Raw genomic sequence first — 22,463 nt, forward strand, 5'->3', positions numbered from 1 at the left:
TTGACGCCAAATTCTGACCTTACCATCCGAATGTCGCAGCAGAAATCGAGACTCATCAGACCAGGCAACGTTTTTCCAATCTTCTACTGTCCAATTTCGATGAGCTTGTGCAAACTTTAGCCTCAGTTTCCTGTTCTTAGCCGAAAGGAGTGGCACCTGGTGTGGACTTCTGCTGCTGCAGCCCATCTGCCTCAAAGTTCGACATACTGTGCGTTCAGAGATGCTCTTCTGCCTACCTTGGCTGTAATGGGTGGCGATTTGAGTCACTGTTGCCTTTCTATCAGCTCGAACCAGTCTGCCCATTCCTCTCTGACCTCTGGCATCAACAAGGCATTTCCGCCCACAGAACTGCCGCTCACTGGATGAAGCTCCAATGAATGATGTCAATCACAGAGGATAAGGCATTCACAGCCCACCACATTGACTTCAGTGTTAAAATTCTCCACCTCCTTGACTTTATACAAAAAGTGTACATGTCACTTCAAGGTTGATTTTCTGGATGATGCCACCACACTTGGCTATCAAAAAAACTACAAGGTCTTACGCTGCTTGACAATTTATTGGTCATGGTTTATTAGGCCAAATGCTTATGACAGGTTCCCTTTAAGATAAGACACCTGAAGTCTTACATCCCATTCAATATTTTCCAAGAAAAATGACACTATGTAGCTATCCTATAAGCCAATTTCAGAACCTTTTGAAGTATCCCAACTTGGCCATGACTCCACAGTTTGAGAGCCACATTAAAGAATAGGGTGTTGAGGTAGTCAAATCTTTAAGGAAATACTTACCAATGCCACATATTCCCTTTTCACGAGATAGAGTAATTTTTATATTGCTGGTAGTCCAACATTTAAGATACGGAGAACAGGGTCAAAGTCTGACAATTGATTTCTTCCTGGGAATGAAGTGCTGGTGTAAAAGTACCAATCCATTCACATATATGGGGTAGCTGATCTAATGCAGTAAATAAGGAATTGATGACAAATATGATTTAAAGGGAAGAGAACTTTCTCTCCATCACGAGAGGTCCCGTAACTTAGACCATCTTCAATTTGACATTTATACCTATTCTTGCCAATAGAGGGCAAGTGTTTTTTGAAAAACAATTTGACTTGGAAAACAATTTGGATTTACATGTAAGAACATCACAAGAACATGTTATAACTCTCTAATATGTCACATTAGATATTCAAAAGGTTTGTTTTATTCTCATATAGTCTTATGCTATTGACACAAAAGGTGGTGTGCCCTATCTTTTACACAACTGCAAGTTTATATCAAAATGTGGCGATTATTAATGGATTCTTTGGAAACTTCTGGTCTTGAGCAAAAATTGCCCAATTATTCCGATCAATGAATCAGTCCCAAATTGAGTTGCAAGATTCAGACGGCCCTCCTGATTGTGCATCCTTGGAGCATGTGTCTGCAGTCTTCAGAGGTGAACTCCATAGATTTCCATCAAAGTTTTTGCCTGTAAAATAGTATAGAAAATTTTTAGTATTTCTAATTATACAACAATGTATTATACATTAAATACAAAAATGATGAGATTCATCTAGACTTTCTAAGTAAAGTTGCAAATAGGAACAAGTCGCATACCCAGAAAATGGAGCCATGCGGTATCTATGTACAAAGTGGCTTTTCATGGTAGGTATGTCATGCACCAGGCTTTTTAAGGTGTTGAAGATCTGTACTGGGACGGAATGTCACCTATGTTTGCTGGTTTGGGTTGCTTTGGATGTTGGCCCTCTGTGCGTTATACACTTTGGTGTAATGTTGCTGGAGGTTACCACTGTATCACCACTTGGCACTGGTCTCTTGTTCTTGGCAAAACTGCTGCTCATCTGTGTACTCACCGGAAAAACTCTGGAGTGTTTTGCCCCTTATATGCTGTGGTTAGTAGTAACCATGGCATTTAAGGGGTTTTGGAGGAAGGGATACATAGCATTTGCACCCACAAAAATTCAGTTGTATCAATAACTCTCCATTCACTATCCATATTTTATTTCCAAAAATATTCTGCAATGTAATAACATTACAGAAAGCCCTGATCCAAATGTAAATTGGACCTAACAGAAAGCAGTTGTCTAATCCATTGTCCTAACTCAAGCTTTCAAGCAGGTTGATTTATGAAGTCACATTACATTCACTGTTCCTTACCAACTCGTTCCACAAGTTTGGGAAGGAAGAAGTTCCAGAAGTAGCAATCCTTAGTATATAAATGACGTTGAATATCCCAGTCTCCCGTCTTCAGCACTACATGATTTTGTTCTTGATGAGTGTATGGAGGCCAGGTGAACGCATTGTCATCATCATTGGGGATTCTACAGAAAAAAATATTAACATATTGTGAGATAGTAACAGGGAAAGTCGTAGAGGGCAGATCAATGTTCCCTAGGTCTTATGTATCTTAGGCCCCAGTGAAGTTGACGTGTGTGGTAATAAGTAAAGACTTTACAATGCTGGCTTTTAGTAAAATCTGGAATAACTGCACCCCTGGAGCTGGATCAGGAAAATAGAGGGTGGGTTTCCCCGATCCCTGTTCCATCTCAATCTCCTGGAGCTTACTCAAAAGTGTTGCATGAGAACTGAGACCACAATTTCTGCGACTGCAAAAACAATGGTGAGTGAGTTATGCCGTTGTTTTCCTACTACCTGGTAGTCAGGCACCTGGTATAGTCAGATTTGACTTGTGTTTAGTAAGACTCAGGATTTTTTTGCAGTGATGAAGAAAGGCTGTGTATTTGTCTGCCTCTTTTTTAATAAAGCACAGGCCAATGCTGTCACGTTTTTGGAAACTCTGTGGTCTTACCGGCCTCTGCTAAAGCTAATCTCCACAATATTCTTCAAAAATATCCGATTCCTTAAAGGAGTATTCCAGGAATCAGCATAATTTATATACAAATGGGTCCTTAAAATATAAACTAATGTGTAATAAGTTGTTATTTAAAATTTTGCTCCCGTTAACAGAAAATGCTCTGGACATCTAATGTAATGAAGAATTAAACTGGCCCTTTAATCAGTCCGTTAATTTCCTCCGCGCGGTCCATTGCAGAGCATACACAGGACAGAAGATGGCCGCTGGTCACATGTCCACATCACATGTCCTGCACCTGCCTGGGCAGGTCATGTGATCACCACCAAGTTTGGCTGTGGTCGGGCGGTTGCACTGCATCCAGTATGGCCAGTGTTTTGGTGATGGCAGTTAAACATCATTACTATGGTAACAGAGCAAGAAAACCTGTTACATCATCACTAGGAGCAGAGCATAGGAGGCAGGAGGCGTTACTGAGAACTAAAGGATCTTGGGACTTGTAGTTTCCAGTGGCGGCCATCTTGGTGATAACTTTAGAGAGGCCATAAAATTTGGTAAATCATAAAATCAAACTATTTAAGCTCTATTTTGTAACTAATTAAATTAAGTTTTGTTACATTCATTTACTTATAATATCATGGGTTTTTGTATCATATGTTCATATTCCCAGAATACCCCTTTAAGCTAGTTTCCACTATTTACATATATTCCCTTGGCAGAAAATTTGTGCAGGAGATAGACATCTCAGTGCGGGTAGACAATAGGAGCCTGTAAGTGCCTTATCTGAATGAGGTGGTGGTGCAAATATCTGGCCACCATTTCTTCCAGGATGGCTAGGTCACAGAGTCCCATAGAGGTTAATGAAGAGCTGGCCACTAAAATGCACCCTGGAACTAATTGCCACATTTATGAACAAATCCAGCCATCACCCAATCCATTGACTTTTAGACTTTTTACAACAGAATTGCAATTAGCAGTTAATGTTGTGGAAGTCTCATGGGAAGGTAAACATTTCCAATATAGTGGTCAATATGAGGCCTTCTGCACACAACCCCAAACTGACTAGGTCAGCAAGTCCAACAATTCCACCAACAAATCAAAATTTAAAACATTGGGTGAGAACAATATATAGAATATAAATTTTTATCTAATATGTAAAAAAATATTAATTGAACCAGACACCCAGATCAAATTTGGAAGAGCACCTCCACAAAAACAGCAAAAGAGTAAAAAAGAACGTTCTTACCGTTCTGTTGCAGTCAAAAGAGCGGGAAGGGATATGGTATGATGCACCACAGGAAAGTAGGTCAAGAAAAAGGCATCAGCGCTTCACTTACATAACCCTATTGCTATATTACCCTAACGACCCACAGGATTTAACTCCCACCCTTACAAGTGTAGTGCCACCAGTGACCCTAGTCAAACTAGGAGACCCTGTTGTGCCCTACAGTTCTATGCAGTATTTGGTTTAGGATCACCATCCTACCTCAAAGCACATTTCCCCTGATAAAGGGTTTGTTAATTACAGACCTGGAAACACGTTGGGAATACTTGTAGGACACAACAGGGTCTCTGGTGCCACTGCCCTTGTAAGGACGGGAGTTAAATCCTGTGTGGTGTTAGGTTAATATAGTAATAGGGTTATGTAGGTGCAGTGCTGATACCTTTTTCCTTTCCTACTATCCTATGGTGCATGGTACCATACCCATGCCCGCTCTTTGGACTGCAACAGACAGGTAAGACTGTTCTTTTTTACTCTTTTGCTGTTTTTGCAGAGATGCTCTTCCAAATGTGATTTCACATATGCACCGACGTCACTGTATTAACCGTTAAAGTGCGGACACTGTTGCCTGTTTTCAATGGGACTCACAGAAGGCCTAAAAGTGGAAATACACGGTGTGGCTGGGATGCAGTTGAGATGTGGCCAGCCACATTCAATTAACACATTGGGGCTTATTTACTAAGGGTTCACGGCTGCACTTTCGTTGGTTTTTCCAAGGTTTTTAGAAAAACCTTGGAACCGCTGGGACAGGTATTTAACTGGGGATTGTGTCGCATGTGATCGGATTGTGTCGCAGCTCGCTTTCTTTCATACGACAGAAATCATGGGGCGGGGTGTCGGACAATCCTACTGATTCGCACCAAGCATGGGATTTAACTTTCAAATTGTGTCACAAGTCAATGCACTTACATGCACCAGGAAAAAGAAGATGAACTCAAACGGACCTGAGCGTGGAAGTGACACATGCATGATATCGGGCGCATAATCTTAGTGAATCGTGGCTGAATGCTTTTGGGGATCGCGTCAGGACAGGTAAGTAAATGTGACCCATTGTGCCAACAACGTTATAACTGGATGTGGCCAGCCACATCTCATTTGCAACCTGGCCACCGCATGGCTGCACCATGTATTTTTTACCCTAAGGAATATTTGCACATGAAACTGTGTGGCCAGATAACAGTTTCCATTGACGCCTATGGCGTCTGGTCACCATGAGCACACGTTGTCTCTCTGCACTGTGACTGTACACGAAAAAATAGAGAACATTTCCTATATTTTTCCTTTGTACGCCACAGGCCCTGCTCTTCTCTATGGAGAGGGGAGAACGACACTCACCCCTTTTCTTCATTGCTCTAAGCTTATACATTGGGCTGTGGAAATAATAGCCCTGAAACATCATTAAGACGTCATTTAAACAGAATGCAATAATTTTTGTGTGCAAGAGGCCGATGAAATATGGCCCTATGAAAAACAAGCAATGGTTTGGAAATGAAAGGGGGCATGGCCCTCATGGCCCGAATTCCATCAATACGTATGCCAACATGTAAAATTTGCACAAATAGGAGTAAACCAATAGGATTTGCAGAATTGACTATAAAATCTCAGACATTTTTGAAATCTAAAGCATTATAGGAATGTGTAATTTACCTTAATTTAAATAAAGGAATATAAATCTACTGTATCATTTACTGACACAATGGGGGAGATTTATCAAGCTGCCTAAGAGTAAGAATGTGCCAAGTTGCCCATGCCAACCAATTACAGCTCAACTTTCATTTTACCAGTGCTCATGGATTTTTTAAAGGTGAGCTGCAATTGGTTGCCATGCACAACTAACAGATTTTTACTCTTAGGCTGCTTGACAAATCTCCCCCAATAGGAAGACATTTACACTCAAGCCATTGTTACTTATTAACCAGCCTCTAATAAAATAACATACCCGATTCTTGCAAAATTTCCCCAGACTTTCATTATTCTTTTACTGAGAATTTGTTCTTCTTCTGTGAAATTTCTTCCTTTACTGAGTGGCTTCCCAAACATGAAGGGCAATATTGCACCATGAAGGACCCCCATCCATTCTGGCCAAACTTCTTGTGAAGAGCGGTGGTTAAATTCATAAAAATATATGTTTGTGTCATGATTTAACATTTCATTCGCAAAATATTTCATTGGACAGATCATGTAATAGTCTCGTAATATAAGCTCCATGGCTTCTCGATTTTTCTCCATGTTGTGTTCATCCTTCCAGTCTTTATACTGAAATAAAATGGATTCTGTTCCAATGTCTCCAGCTGTTGGAAAGAACCTAGTAATTCCTTGTATTAGTTGTTCTGTGGTTATAAGACTGTCATGTTCTCGGCTAAAACCAGGGGCCCCCCATATGGTAAATGGATTTCCATCATCCTTGGTCCCACCAATTAGAATGTCAATTTTTTTAATGTTGTGTTTTAGGAGATTATTTGGCATATCACTAATGAAGTCAAAATCCACAATCGGTATAATGCGTGTTAGAGCAAACGGATGTATTGTTTCCACAAAAAATTGTTTTTCTACTATTTTTGTGGGTTCTGTATTTTGAAGACATCCCACCAGTGCATCTTCATCATCCAATGGACATTCCAAAAGCTCAGCTAGCTTCAGAGTCAGTCTCTTGGCTCTTTTATGTGTATTGATTGCCCATCCGGCACTTACAGAGCCACTTTGTAAAATAGCCCTTTTAAAGTATTTTTGACTTCCGGGGGAAAGTAAATGGAGGCCAACGCATGCTGCCCCAGAACTATGTCCAAACAAAGTAACACTATCAGGATTCCCACCAAAAGCTGCAATGTTTTCATGAACCCACTGAAGAGCTAACTGCTGGTCAAACATACCGGCATTTCCGGGGATGCCCCTATTTCCTGGTAATGCCAAAAAACCTAAAGCCCCAACTCGGTAGTTCATTGATACCACAATAACATCTTCCGAGAAAGCAAGAATACTTGGATCATAAATCTCTAATGATGACGTACCAGCTAGGAAAGCTCCACCATAGATGAATACCATTACATCTGCTGAGTTAGGTTTGGTTGGTGGAACCCACACATTCAGATATAGACAATCTTCACTCATTTCATTGTTGACTTGCCACATATTTGTACCAGGAAAACTAGCATAGGCTTCATCTCGTTTTTGATAACAGGATTTGCCAAATTTTGTTGCATCGTAGACACCTTTCCATGGCTTTCGAGCTTCTGGCTTTTTGAACCTTTGTGTTCCCGTAGGTGGCTCTCCATAAGGTATTCCTAGGTAGGCAATGACTGATCCAGAGCCGACTGGAAGATGGAAACCACTGACTTTGCCTTGTTTTGTTTCAACAATTGTTTCATGCTCAGCAAAGGCAACTGAAGCTAAAACAAGTATCAAAATGGCATCTTTAACTGGAAAAATCCTGGGTTTAGGTCTATCTTGTTTCATTTTTCCTGTAGGACAAAGAAAAAAATGAATACTTAAAATGATTTAACAACAGTTTCTTCGTAGTAAGCAGAACAGGTCTCCTCTTCACCTGCATTTCCTGCTGCTGCTAGATTACACAGGCAGAGGGAGGAGGGAGAAAGCAATTCTATGGGTGAGACAAGTTCTGCTGAATATAACAGCCCGTGAATCTGCAAAACTAAAAAGTTCTAGCAATACCCCCCAGCATAATTTCATTAGCATAATTTTAAAAGTTGATTTTTAGAAGGAAGGTGGCCATGGATAACAGATATAAGAAGATTACCAAAGTCACGGCGCCTGGATCTATGAGTAAGTGTGTCTGTGAATATGCAAAACTAAAGAGTTCTGGCAATACCCCCCAGCATAATTTCATTAGCGTAATTTTAAAAGTTGATTTTAGAAGGAAGGTGGCCATGGATAAAAGATATAAGAAGATTACCAAAGTCACAGTGCCTGGATCTATGAGTAAGTGTCCCTCGGTTATCAAGCTTAATTTAGATGGTCCTTTAAATTTGGAAGATCCTCCAAACTGGTATCAATGAAAAAATAAGCTCTGTAGACCAAATGTTTAAAAAGTTAAATGCGTTAGTATATGACGGTATAGTGTTTTTATTTCACCCCCAATAGATGTCTATAATAAAACTATATAAACAATGTATCTCTGTGATCATACTGACCCAAAGATAAAAGGAGAGGTAACATTTGGGGTCCACAGTGAAAGCAGTAAAAATTAAGACTAAAAAATGTGCACACATACACTTTTTTTGTCAATAGTACTGCATTTGGAGTATTTTTTCCCAGCTTCCCAGTGTATTGTATGGAATATTAAATACTGACACTAAGAAATAAAACTTGTACCTCATATGGTTTTGAAAGTAGAAAAATAAAAATCTTCTTTCTTTTATAAAGCAGTAAAATACAAAAACATAAAAAATGGAAAAGGGCTGCAACTAGTGTTAAGAATTAAATTCAGGGCCAGGTTCAGCTCTACTTTCCCCTTGATCAACACCCACTATCGGTGCTGGCCCTGATCACAGGCATCAACTTTTTAAATGATGCTGGTAAAGCCGCCAGCAGAATTTAGATGTCTATGGCCACATGTTGGCACCAACCTGCCAGCGTAGGGGGCAGCGCCTTTATGAGGCGGATCCCGAGAGTCTAGCGTACCCAAAATGGTGGCACCCACCCCCGCCGGCAGTTTAGTGCAGGCACATTACTGTGCCAATGGTGTCTAAAAATAGTTAACACCCACAACGTACCTCAACCGGACCCAAACAGAATTATAAAATTTGAGTTCGGCTAAACACTGTTGACCTTGAATTTCAATGGGTCCGCTCATCACTAGCTACAGCACAAAGGGGATAAAGCCAACCTGGGTTACAATTTATGTGGATGACCCAACACAGTCAATAGAAGATGATGCCATGTATGGAATACAGCAAAGTAACTTTTTACATAAGTTACCAAACTTTATATATGTTTTTAATTAGAGTATATCCAATTTTGGAAGTATAAGGCATTAAGTTTGAGTTTTGATCTTTTTAGTTCATCTGAGGTCTTATTTGCCTTTGTCAATGAAATGAGACAAACATACCATGGAGAAATAGAAGTCTATACAAACAGAAAGGTAGGTTATTATGCTGAGTCCTTGCACTTCGAGCCTCAATATAGAGTAAACTTTATTATGACATGTGCAGTTTATGTTCAAGTATCTGTAAAGGTCAATAACCAGAGAATCAGCTCAGCCTGAACTCGCAATGACTGGAGAATATGACTCCAACATGATCATAGTTATTGTAACGGTTAAGGAGACGACTGAATATTTGTAATTTTTCACAAAAGTGCTAATAAAACATTCACAAAAAGATATATTAGGTGATGTGTTATTTTAAATAGTGCTAATTTTAAGCCATTAATACAATCCCCATGTCGTCATATTTCACAGCCCAATATTTCAGCTTGTCGTCTAACCCTTTTTATTTATTATAACATAAAGTTAGTACCCCAATATATCATGTGACCCTCCCAATCTTCCATGCATTATGCATATTTATTGTGTTATCTTATTCTATAACCACACATCAAAATACGCATACGGAAAAGAAGAACTAAAGTTTGATGTGTCATGGTTCCAATCAATAATAAATATCATATGTATATTTCATGTATCTTTATATGAATAAATATAATATGGACCAAAATTGATAAAACCAATTAAAACCACTGAAAAGTGTGAATCTTAATTCAGACCAAGTAAATACTGGCAGTCCCCGGGTTACATACAAGATAGGGTCTATAGGCTTGTTCTTAAGTTGAATTTGTATGTAAGTCGGAACTGTATATTTTATCATTGTAATCCCAGCCAGAACTTTTTTGGTCTCTGTGACAATTGGATTTTAAAAATGTTGGGTCGTCATAAGAACCAGGATTAACAATACATCTTAATTACAGACACCTGTGATAACTGTTATAGCTGTTTATTGTAGCCTAGGACTAAAGTACAATAAATTACCAATATCCAGAGGTCCGTTTGTAACTAGGGGTCGTATGCAAGTTGAGTGTTCTTAAGTAGGGGGACGTCTGTATAAATATGCTTGGATGCAATCGTGACTGAACTTCCCCTCTCCTGCCCTTGTGTTATCTTATGTTGCAGTTTATAATGAGATTAGTGAAGAGTGGACCCATCAGTAAAGGTGTGTTGGTTTGGCCAAAATCAGACCAAAGGGGTTTTAACCCTTAAAATGGGTGCACTAACCCACTGGTAACACAGTTTTTGTTTTACCCAAATTTAGGTGCCTTAGGTGCCCATGATGAGACTTACACCCATATGAAGAGACCAGTAGAATAGTATGAATACAACTTTATAGTTGGTACAGAGTTTACATTGTGGCCCAGAAGTTGCGTATTATAGCTAAGATAGGCAATAAGCTTAGGAGACCTCAGTTTCCATTACTATATTTGGCAAGGGCACTAGTGTTCAAACCACAGCAGTAATAATAAATGTTAGTACATATCTGAAGGGAACATAAGTCCCTTCACAAGGTGATCCTATTGATGTCCAATGCTCTTCATATATAGCATGCATTCCTATACAGAAGAGAGTAACTACAATAAGTACTCACCAATGTGTCTACCATGAACACTTGGGTCTGTTGTGCTTTCTACGATGTGTTTCCAACATATGAAAACTCTTTTTAACTAAACAAAGGTCAATAAAGACTTTTACTACCTGAGTAATAAACTGTTACTGAATAGCAAAGATATCCATCTGTACATAAGCTCGGGGGATAAGACAAGTTACTATATAGTAAGGACTGTGCTATGTACTCAAAGGGGTTGTGTTATGATTTTTTATTATATATTGAGTATATAACATTAAACAACTTACCAATATATAAACCAAAAAGATGTTGAGTGGCAACTACAATTTAAAGGAAATCAACCATATATATATTTATGATATACTGTTCAGTGTGTACTTACAGAAACCGATGGTCCTTTATTTGTTTACAGAAAGCAATATCTTTTCTGTGGAAAAGGAGTTTTAAAATCTGGCTTCCGCACTCCAGTAAGGCTCGGGTGCTCCACTGCTTTGCATAAGACAGCACTTCGTGTCACTGCTAGGGCGCTCAGCGCTTTGTCTTTGCATAATTATGCACACCTCCTGTGTGAATAAGCATCTTCTCCGCCCTCCCAAGCGCCCAAGCCAGACTCACATGCACCAGGAAGAAGAAGGTGAACTCCGGCGCAAAAGCAACACAGGCAGGAAATTGGATGCATGACCTTAGTGAATCGCGGCAGACCCGAATCCTCGATGGACAATGCACCGCGGGATCGTGACAGGACCGGGTAAGTAAATCTGCCCCATTGTTTCTAGTAAAAAGAAAAGTACCACTTGTTTCTGTAAGTACCTGCCGATCAATAAGTGAGCTTATCTCACAAATGCAAATGGGTAGACAAAGTGGGCAATTGCCCAGGGACCCATGGGAAAGGGGAGAATCTCTTCTTTCAAATGAATCTTGAATTTTGTTTCTAGGTGCCAGGGATCCAAAGATATTCAGGTTGAAAGTGAGAATATCAGGTGCCATTTTTATATGCAAAAATCACTCCCAACGGCAGTTTAACAGTTAATATCTCCGTTTCCCTGACACTTGCAAAAAAAATTTAGATTCATATAAAAGAGGAGACTCTTTTCTTTCATAGGAAAAAAGAAGTGAAGTTCTATGTGTCACAGAGCCAGAGATACAGCCCCCTGAAGTGTCTCCCCCATCTCCAGATTCATAGCCATCAGGCTGCAGGAGCATTTGCTGCACACAGGAGCTGCTGCACCTCACAGATAATGGAAATATTCACTTTATATGTTATCCCTTATCAGAATGTAGTAATATCAACTAATATTCATGTTTTTTACCCTTCTCTATACAGAACTATCTAAGAACACTTTCTTTCTTATTGCCTTTTAATTTGTGAAAATTGCCTGATACGATGAATATTTGATCCTCTTCGCCTAATGTGACTACATATTAACATAGCGACCCAGAACATGTCCATAAAGTTCTATGTAACACCAAAAACACACACATGTTCTGGAATAAAGTTTTTATTTCCCACCATCCTCCATTACTTACACCTATGTTATGACGTTCTCACTCTCATTTTTATGGACCTCGGAGGGTTCTGTTATTGTGCAGCTAATACAATGGCGCACATCTATTATCTCATTATCTTGGGTTATGGATATATAGTTATTTATTTGTGTTACCATTGTGTAAGGGATTGTACAATGATAGATCTGTGTGATTGCAATTTTCTGCTAAAATTTTTGGATGGAATGTTCCCTTTGCTGCATATTTTGGTGAATATACATATGTGGGGTCTGTATGATCTCCTCATATCTTACTGTTTTAGGAAAGTATATTTTCTTTATATCTGGATTTGTACACATTTTGGAGGAAATTTTGATTGTTAATTGCCAAATGCATCGCCTTGTTGTCTGCTTTCAAAATTCTATAGGTTTTATGGCGCATTTACTTTTTATTCTGTTTTATTGATATATGTTGCAGGTTGTGACTGTCTTAAAATTTCTAGCTGAAAAGCAGATATTTCGTTATTTCAGTTTTAGTGATATTATGATGATTTGTTCATGTGAACATATCAATATGGGGCATTTGTGAACTCTACACATGTCCATCTATTACATTTAGGAGATGTGAAGGTATTTTCTGGAGCACATTTTTGCCATCAAAGTCAATTTTAAGTATCTTTTATAAAATGCTTCAGTTTGAATCAAAATTGCATGAAGGCGCCTCTGTCTATAAACTCTTTAATGCAATTTTGAAAATGGAGCAAATGTCTTCTTTCAGAAAATATATGGTTTGTTGGGATTACTTTAATTCTTTTTGCTTTAATTTTACTTTTAAATGTCAAAATTGTAAAAATTGCTCTGACCAATAACTCGACAAAATATCCAGGAATGCCCCTTGGTTAAATTTCCGGGTGAAGATACTTATGATATATCTCCTGTCTATATATCTATCTGTCTAGTTATCTATCTCCTATAATCTGACCATTTATATATCTCGCTTTTTCTCTATTTATGAATCAATCTTCTATTTCTCTTCTACTGTATTTATCTCTCATATCCATCTCCTGTATATATCATCTATATTATAGTTCTGCATCTAGAAATCTCTATCATCTTCTATTATAATAATTATTATTAATAATTCTTTATTTATATAGCGCACACAGATTACGCAGCACTGCACAGAGCCTGTCATATCAGTCTCTGTCCCCAATGGGGCTCACAATCTATTCAACCTACCAGTAATTTATTGGAGTGTGGGAGGAAAACGGAGGCCCGGAGGAAACCCACGCAAACACAGAGAGAACATACAAACTCTTTGCTGATTTTGACCAGCGCTGCAAGGCTGTAGTGCTAACCACTGAGCCACTGTGCTGCCCATCAATCTCCCGATCATCTATCTCCTATAAAATTCTCAGATATTGCAAGTTGTTTTACCACACTAAATGGAGCCTCTTACTGACTGACTGGTCATAAAATAGTTTTATTTTGGGGACCCACTTTGTCTAGAACTGGCCCGGGGTAAATATGTTGGGTTGATGTTTCTATAACCATCGTCATAGCTCGATGACTACTCCACAGTTTTTGGTTTATACATTTTTCTTGAGATTTTTTAAAAAGAATGAAAAACACAATTAAAAAAACTCCATAAGTTTAACATTATAGAATAAGGGACCCAAATTCCCTCAACCCTCTCTGTGCAAGATTTCGGAGGTCTAATAGAAGCCAGCAGGACGCAGGACGCAGGACTCAGAAGAGCCTCTGGTGTAGAGCGGATGAGAGGACTTGTGATGAGCAGAACCATTAAAAATTTAATTTCGGCCGAAACTGAATTTTTCAAATCCTGTTTGTGACCCCCCCAAGCAGTTGGGTTGTGTTACCTGTCACCTGCAGCATCGAGATTACACAACATTCGGAGAGAAGCCAATGCCCAAAGGTTTTGTAATGTGTTGAGTAACAGCCTCTTGTCTGATTGGTTAATCTTAGGCACCGCCCACTAATCCTAGCTAATATAATGGAGGGACAGAGAAGTCTATGGCACCTTCACTCAACATCGAAACCCCAGAGGTGAGTGTAGGGAGCAGAGATGTCATTTGTTTGGTTTGAATTTATCAAGTACAATTATTTTTTCTTATTTCCTGCATTTGCGAAATCTTCAGGGTGCCTGTTGTGAGTCTATTTTTTTGCCCCTCGTTAGTCTTTGTAATTTTGGTTCTTTGTCAAATGCAGATTTTCTTTTCAGACTTTTTAGGTGCAAATTTTTAAAAAAGGTGCAAATTTTTGGCGCAACTCCTACTGTTGCTTTTCCTAAGGGACTAGAATGTTTTTCCGCAATTATTTGGACCCTTTTTAATGTTAATGTTAGATCAGCTGGAAGTAGGAGAAATACAAAGACAAATTAACCAGGAACTCCGGCGAACTGCTGGAAGGCGCAAAAAATTGTGCAAATAACCCAATGCTCTCAGAAAGTCACTAAAATATTAACGTATTTTAATTTGTTATATATATAGATGTTTGGTTACTTATTGTACATAGAGTGGAATTTCATTTATAGAATAGAATTATTGGTGTATAGTTTGGGGGAGGGGTGGAGCCTTCTGATAGGCCTGACGGGTGTCACTGGGCGGAGCTTATGATAATACGCTGTCTCACTGTGCGCCATTTATTGATACATCCCCCTTATATAGAGTGAATTGAGAAATCTGTATTTATAGTCCTACAATTGTGTATGGTGCACGTCTAATTTTTGAGGAATAATTATTTCTAGAAATTTATACAAACAGTGAATTTTTAGATTTGGCTTTTCCATTTTATACCTTTTTTTGGTAATTGTACATGATATAACTGTTTATATTCCTTGTAGCTCATGTACTTGGTTATTAATAATTGAATGTTTTATCCTAGGAACAATGAGCTTCTTCCAGTTGATAACCTTTGGATGTTTCCTGCTTGTGGCAGCGTTATCACAGGTAAGTACATTTATCTTGGGATGTTTTTGTACCTATGATCTGTGTTCTCATTGGTTCTGTCTTAGTTTTACTTCAGTTTATATCACAAGGTAACAGTTTTACATCATTGGGGCTCATTTACTTACACGGTCCAGTCGCGATCTTGCGTCGCGTTGCCCGATGAGGATTCGGGTCTGCCGGGATTTACTAAGGTTGTGCGCCCGATATCCAGCAGGTGTCGCTGCTGCGCTGAGGTCCGCCGGAGTTCATCTTCTTCTTCCTTGTGCAAGTGCTGATCTTGCGACACAAATTGTGTTTAAAATTCCACGTTTTTTCTGAATCCGTTGGGTTGTCCAGCGGCCACGCCCACCGATTTCTGTCACGTGAAAACCAGCGCTGATGCGCCAAAATCCGATAGCGTGTGCCAAAATCCCGGGGCAATTCATCGCAAAACGGAAATTTTCGGGAAACCCGAAAGTGCGGCGTTTGGACCCTTAGTAAATGAGCCCCATTGTGTTTAGAACGGTCGCCATTAAGGCTCCCTGCCCATTAACGATGCAAAAATCGGACGTTTTCACTGATGTTTTCTTCATGACTGATTTGCACCAGACCAGGCCTCTGTTTTTCACAGATTTCTCCAGAACTATAACTTACTAGTGATCCATAAAAAAAAAGTTCTGACTACGACCTGTTCTACTCTTTAATGGATCGCTCACACAACGGTGGGCACTAATTCCATTAAGCAGTGAAAACCATGTGCTCCCGACCCCAACCTCAACAAGTCAGTCCATTCCAGTGATTGGAGGATCGGGTTGGAAGATTTCTTCAGCACACAAGCGATTTCCACTGACTGCACCTGTGGACAAGAGGCCGTAATGCATCTGTGAGCCGTCCATTTAAAAGAACAATGGTCATATGAGTTTGTCCTAATTCACGCAGGTCAGGAAGCCTTTAAGTGCAGCGGTTGAAATTGGTTAATACAATTAATAAGATTAAGAAAAACATCAGTGATGGGACCCCCATGGATGATGAGAACGGGAGTGCGAGGTACCCCTGTTGTACCCCTCGTTGCACCTCGAAATGACCGGAGCAGCCTGTTCCGTATGTGAAAGCTTCCCTTGTTCAACTCTATGGAGCTGATGGAAGCAGCCAAGCGCTATATCTTGGCCATCTCTATCTTCATCAGCTCCATAGTCATGCTCCGGTCATCTCGAGGTGCGACTAGGGTACATCTCAACTATCTCCGACTGTAGAGATGAATGGGGCAGCCTGGGCATGTGCAACCAGCTGCTCCAGTCATCTTGGGGTGCAACAAGGGTACATTGGACCCACGTTCTCGTGATCCATGGGCATCCCATTACTGAGACCTCCACTGAACAGCAAGTTAAGCCCTATCCTCTTGATAGGGCCTAAATTGCTACAATGGGACAACCCCTTTAATGATAAAATTGCTCAAACACACGGAAAGGCCCAGTCACATTTCCCAAGCACAGCTCCATTCTCTGTGCTGTGGCTGAGCCCGGTTACTGCAGATAATCTTGACCACCACATCAACTTAACAAATAGTTTCCAAAAATTCAAATCAATTTACATGTTTAACATTTTGCTTAAAAATTTGATTGGATAAATTAACCGATTTTGTTTTTTTTAATTAACAGGTAAATGGGACTGTGGAAAAACCAGATATGGGAAATATTTTTGAAATAAAGATGTGAAATACATTTGATAACATTCAAATATTCAATAATGAAAGTATAGAATCCTGGTGCAGCAGTGATGTATGAAGAGGGCTCAGGGGCTGCATAATGCTGCAAACACACCATCGGTGCTGGCAGTGCTCGTGGGTGTTAACCATTTAAATGTCCTGGCAACACTGGCGGAGGCATTTGCCCGTTGCATGTGGGCGCCTCAATATTGGGCATGATCCATGGCTGTGACAGCTAGAAATCTTTGTAAACCCCCCAGGCCTTTCGCTCAGCACGATCCATAACAGTGTGCCAGTGTCACACTGTTGCAGATCAGTAGGAAAATCCCCATATACTGTAGTATTGCAGTATATGTTAAATTCAATTAGACTCTCTATGGTGCAAAAAAAAAAAACTGAAATCATGAACTTGTTACGTATTGTTGGGGCCCAAAATACCCAATCTATCAAAATATAAATATAGTTATTACTAACGGTAACCCCGAAGCGAAAAATAGCTCCGAAATGTCTGAAAAGCCACCTTTTTGCCATTTTGCAACACGTAAAAATTTTTGCAAAAAGTAATCAAATGTTGTACATTCGCTAAAAATGATTGCAAAGAAAACGTCATCTCATTTTGCGACAAAAATTACACCTGTACACAGAAATATTAAAAAAAGTTATGGATTTTTGAAAGTGGGAAGGGAAAAATTGAATGAAAAGGGCTGTGTCCTTAATGGGTTAATGATTTCTCAATCCCAAAATGTTACAAAACTTTTGCAAATTTTGGGCACCCCATTCTAATCTTTTTCCTACACCAGCGGCAGAGTGTAGTTTTTCTTTGCAGCCAAGGCGCAGAGATTAGTGATTTTAAAATTAAATAAGACGCGGAAAACTTTATGCAAAAATCCACCAATGCACCAAAACATGTCACAAATATAACTGAAAAAAAGAGAAAAAATAAAGATAAATGACCCCAAGTGTTTTTTGGCTTTTCTTCTTTGATGTTATCTCACTACTTCACTTTTTACCTTCATTTTTGTTTTGTTTTCTTTAAATTGGCATTTTAAAGTAAAAAAAAACATTTTTAAAAGTTTTACATTTTATATGGCAAAAGGGTGTGGCTTAAGACAAACAAAATATTTTGATATTAATATATCATGTCAAAAATTAAATGCAATTTTACAGCATATTTTAAGGCAACTAATATGGAGTGTAACTTTAGACTAGAAAGGCTTATACAGTGACAGCTTACCGTATTTTTCGAACTATAAGGCGCACAAAAAATCCTTTGATTTTCTCAGAAATCAAAGGTGCGCCTTATAGTCCAGTGCGCCTTATATATGAACCGTACTTATAGACAACAGCTGCCTTGAACTGTGCTCAGGTCTGCCACCTGCTGGTCATTCATATAATCCGGTGCGCCTTATATATGAACCTAGACATTTAGCAGGCATTTATTGATGGTGCGCCTTATAATCTGGTGCGCCTTATAGTCCGAAAAGTATGGTAGTATTCACCATTGTTGTTATATTTCTCGTTTACAGCGCGTGATTGCTCAGAGATCTGGACAAGAAATAAAAATTCTTCCAGTGGTATCTACACCATATTACCAAACGGAGCTAAAAGGACATTCAAGGTAGCAATCTAAAAATTAAATAAAGCAAATATTGAAAAAAAAATTAGCTTTTTATTTTTTACATTAAATATCTTCTCTTTTCAGGTTTTCTGTGAAATATCAGAGAAAGGAGGTTGGACATTAATACAAAAACACAAGGGAGACAATGGATTATCCTTTGACAAGACGTGGAAATACTATGAAAAAGGATTTGGAAATCTTAAAGGTACTCAGACCCTCTGCCCCGTGACTGTGATTGCCTCTCCTTGAATAAGGAACCCCTAAAGGGAACCTATCACCAGGAATGTCGCTTTTAGCTGGTGACAGGTTTCTATAGCCTCTGCTATGCTGATTTTAAAAATGCCTTTTGTCAGCATTCTGAATCATTTCAGTACTTTATATAACTTTACTTCACCATACCAGGCTCCCTTCCAGCAGTTTGCTGTGAGTCCTGGGGATGGAGTAGCTGCAGCCTGTGTCTCAGTCTCCTCTCCTACACCCACATCCAACTCCCTGCCCTCTCCCAACTTCCTGTCATGTGCATTGAGCAGGCAGGGGCGGAAGGGTGATGGTGAGAAGGGGAGGAAGAATACATGAGGAGACACAGGCACACACAGGCTGCAGCTGCCCCCTCCGCAGGGACTCACCACACACTGCTAGCAGGGAGCCAGGTAACGTTAAACAAACTATTATAAAGTACTGAAATGATTCAGAATCTTGACAAAGGTATTTTTAAAATCAGCAGAACACAAGCTATTGGAACCTGACACCAGCTAAAAATCACATTCCTGGTGACAGGTTCCCTTTAACCCCTATTATAGCTGTGATAAATCTCTGATAACATATATATATATATATATATATATATATATATATATACATATATATATATATATAATGTGTCTCTATAGGTGAACACTGGCTTGGGCTGAAATACATGTATTTGCTGACACAGCAGAAACGTCGGCCCGCCAAACTGCACATCAGTATTGGGGACTTAGCCGGTTACGAGGCCTATGCGGAGTACAATCCTTTCAGTATTGGGAATGCAAGTAAATTTTATAGACTCTCAGCTGGGACTTACTCTGGGACAGCAGGTAGGTGGCTGTGATCAGTTCTCTAATTGGAGGTACATTGTGAAGATTTAGGAGTACAGAATCCCTAAACTTACCATAATTTACCTCCACAATGTAGGCGACGCCTTTGCCGGAAATATAGGAATCCCCGGAAGCAGCCAGCGCGGTAGTAACTTCAGTGCTCCAGATAAGCCGAATGATGGCTGCCACCCGCAGTGTATATTTGGGGATATCGCATACATCAGCTGTAGTGGATGTTACCGGGCCGCCTGGTGGTTCAACGCCTGCGGATCCGCAAATCTCAATGGTGAATGGAGGAGGCCGCCCCAGAATCAACGCAGAGCCTTATCTGTATCTTGGCCAACGTGGAAACCTCACGAGTCACTGAAATTCAGCGCAATGTATCTAATCCATGAATAGCTGGACATTATTAGATGTAGTATATACAGTATATATGTGTAGCATATTTTTTCATTTTCATTAAAATATTCAAAGAGTCTATTCAGATCACGTGTTCATTCACGTCACTTCTAGGCCAATGAAAATCGCAATATCGCAAAATCGCGTTGCGGATCATGTCATGTTTTTGCCTGCTTTTTGGTCAGATTTTGCATTTTCACATACGTGTTGCTTGTGTTTTTCCTGTATATTCGGTGCGTTTTTTTCAAATCACATGATTCTTCATTTGGGGCCAACATGCCACTCCTTGACATTTTTTCACCTAGCAACCCATCCGTTAAAAAACACTATGGGGGTCATTCACCAAGGGCCTGTATCGCTCTTTTTTGTACCGTTTTTCCCTGAATTGCCCTGGGTTTTTGGCGCACGTGATCAGATTGTGGTGCATCGGCGCCGGCATGCATGCGACGGAAATGGGGGGGCGTGGCCGTCGGAAAACACGATGGATTCGGAAAAACCGCTGTATTTTTTAAAAAAATGTGTCACTTGACACGCACTTACATGCACCCAGGATAGGTTGGTAAACTTCGGCGGACCTCGGCGCAGCAGCGACACCTGGTGGACATCAGGGGCACTACCTTAGTGAATTGCCGGAAGACCCAAATCCTCGACGGAGAATGCGCTGCTGGATCGTGACAGGACCGGGTAAGTAAATGTGCCCCATTGTACTTGGATTGCCCGCGAGTGCTACACGTTTTTGATGCGTCTCCATTGACTCGAATGGGGAGTGTAAAACGCATGCACGTGCATGAAAAAAACGCAAATAAGAACAAACCCATTGAAAACAAGGAACAGATTTTTGCATGTCAAAAGCACACGCAGAACTCACGCCTGAAAAACGCAAGTATGAACAGGGCCTAACTGAACTCAAAAGAACAGCAAAAGAAACATCTCACCCCGCAACAGCGCAGAGCTTGACAAAATTAGTTTTCCGCTATAACAAATTCACCATTACGATGATGAATGTGTCACAGTTTAACACTTTTAAGTTGTACTTTTGACCATACTGTGCACCACAATGTGATGCAACCCCCCCCCCCCCTTACTTTTTTGCCAACTTTTTTCCACCTAACCACACCCCCAGGACAGGTTGGAAAATGGGGGCAAAAAATGGTTGAAAATCCTTGATAAATAAGTCTAGCCAAAGTGGCTTCATGCATTCTCCCCTGTGTCTATATAAAAATTTGGGTGAGTATGCTAATAGTTTCTGTTGGTGTAGATAATAATAATTCCTATATTTATATACAGATTACGCAGCGCTGCACAAAGCCAAATCAGTCCCTGTCCCCAATGGGGATCACAATCTAATCACCTATCAGTATGTTTTGGAGTGTGGGAGGAAACTGGAGGGCACTCACGCAAACACAAGAACATACAAACTGTTTGCAGATGTTGACCTGGGTGGGATTCGAACCCAGGACCCCTGCGCTGCAAGGCAGAAGTTCTACCCACTCAGCCACCATGTAGATGGAGATTTTTTTTGTTTTTGCTTATTTTAAATATCAATGTTTTATTACTAAGGTTATATATAACTAGTATGTACTATTTTTCATCTAAAATGTCATCCAATATTTTGTAAACACTTCTAGGGGCATTATCAGTCACTAATAGAGATGTTTTGGGGATGTTGAATCCTAGCAGCTATGTCATGTGGGGTAGCTCCTTATTAAAAACAGACCATTGTGACATCTGGTGAAGCTCTCTAGATGCTGGTAATTTGCTTTGGCCCCAGGCTGCAAGGATCAACTGTGAGAGTTATCAAAGGTTCCTTCAGTGAAGATTTATTGTTAATCCTTGTAACCCAAAATCCAACCATCACAGGGAGAGTCGGTGAAATAAGTATTGCACAACCTTACATCCCCTATTTTCAAATAAATATAATTTTAGAGGTTCTATTGACCCGAAATTGTCACTACATGTTGGTAAAAACCCATTCAATTTATACTGGAAAAATAATCAAAGCAGAGATGTCTATGAATTATGTGTAATAATGAGGAATGACACAGGGGAAAGTATTGAACACATGAATAAAGAGAGGTGCAAAAAGTCATGACACCAGCTGACATTGATCAGTAATTAGAAAGCAATCTTTGACCGTTTTTGTCCTTTTTCCAATTATCCTCATTAACATAATTGAAACTGTCAAAAATGGATATGTTTTTTAACAGACTCCTTAAAAAATGGCCCAAAAACTAGTTCAAAAAGCCACGTGTGCGGCTGGCCTACATAAAAACAGTGTCGCCCCATCCTCTTTTTCATCCTGTCCTGGACTCTGTTCTGACCCGTACAAACATACTACCCAATTCTATGGAAGATCCGGAATAAGGGGAGACCTCCCAGAATCACAGAAGATTCTGCAGATCATACAGCTTGTATACTGTGAGTGGGGGAGGGGGGCTTATATACTGTGAGTGGGGGAGGGGGACTTGTATACTGTGAGTGGGGGAGGGGGGCTTGTATACTGTGAGTGGGGGAGGGGGGCTTGTATACTGTGAGTGGGGGCTTGTATACTGTGAGTGGGG

The 22,463-nt window shown here is 39.9% G+C and overlaps 2 protein-coding genes across 2 annotated transcripts; one reads left to right on the forward strand and one right to left on the reverse strand.

Moving 5' to 3' along the window:
- Positions 1-1,184: 1,184 nt before the first annotated feature.
- On the reverse strand, positions 1,185-7,553 carry LOC140068717 (cholinesterase-like). Its single transcript, XM_072114113.1, has 3 exons — positions 6,040-7,553; positions 2,164-2,327; positions 1,185-1,474 (listed from the first exon to the last, which is right to left on the reverse strand). Exons 1-3 carry the CDS (start codon positions 7,551-7,553, stop codon positions 1,362-1,364), a joined length of 1,791 nt encoding a protein of 596 aa, XP_071970214.1. The 3' UTR covers positions 1,185-1,361.
- Positions 7,554-9,328: 1,775 nt separating this feature from the next.
- LOC140070152 (fibrinogen-like protein 1) lies at positions 9,329-19,902 on the forward strand. Its single transcript, XM_072116488.1, has 8 exons — positions 9,329-9,396; positions 15,020-15,125; positions 15,191-15,214; positions 16,763-16,784; positions 18,333-18,427; positions 18,512-18,632; positions 19,318-19,503; positions 19,601-19,902. Exons 1-8 carry the CDS (start codon positions 9,329-9,331, stop codon positions 19,900-19,902), a joined length of 924 nt encoding a protein of 307 aa, XP_071972589.1.
- Positions 19,903-22,463: the final 2,561 nt, after the last annotated feature.

The sequence above is a fragment of the Engystomops pustulosus genome, chromosome 7 (assembly GCF_040894005.1).
Source record: "Engystomops pustulosus chromosome 7, aEngPut4.maternal, whole genome shotgun sequence".
NCBI lineage: Eukaryota > Metazoa > Chordata > Amphibia > Anura > Leptodactylidae > Engystomops > Engystomops pustulosus.

What these genes read in the sequence shown, in the direction of transcription:
- LOC140068717 (XM_072114113.1), bottom strand. Translation starts at nt 7,553, where the DNA reads ATGAAACAAGATAGACCTAAACCCAGGATTTTTCCAGTTAAAGATGCC. An exon ending in GGAAATTTTGCAAGAATCGG is followed by an intron (nt 2,328 to 6,039) that starts GTATGTTATTTT and finishes TTTTTTCTGTAG; the next exon opens with AATCCCCAATGATGATGACA. An exon ending in CAAACTTGTGGAACGAGTTG is followed by an intron (nt 1,475 to 2,163) that starts GTAAGGAACAGT and finishes ACTATTTTACAG; the next exon opens with GCAAAAACTTTGATGGAAAT.
- LOC140070152 (XM_072116488.1), top strand. Translation starts at nt 9,329, where the DNA reads ATGACTGGAGAATATGACTCCAACATGATCATAGTTATTGTAACGGTT. An exon ending in ACTTCAGTTTATATCACAAG is followed by an intron (nt 15,215 to 16,762) that starts GTAACAGTTTTA and finishes TTTAATTAACAG; the next exon opens with GTAAATGGGACTGTGGAAAA. An exon ending in GAGCTAAAAGGACATTCAAG is followed by an intron (nt 18,428 to 18,511) that starts GTAGCAATCTAA and finishes TTCTCTTTTCAG; the next exon opens with GTTTTCTGTGAAATATCAGA.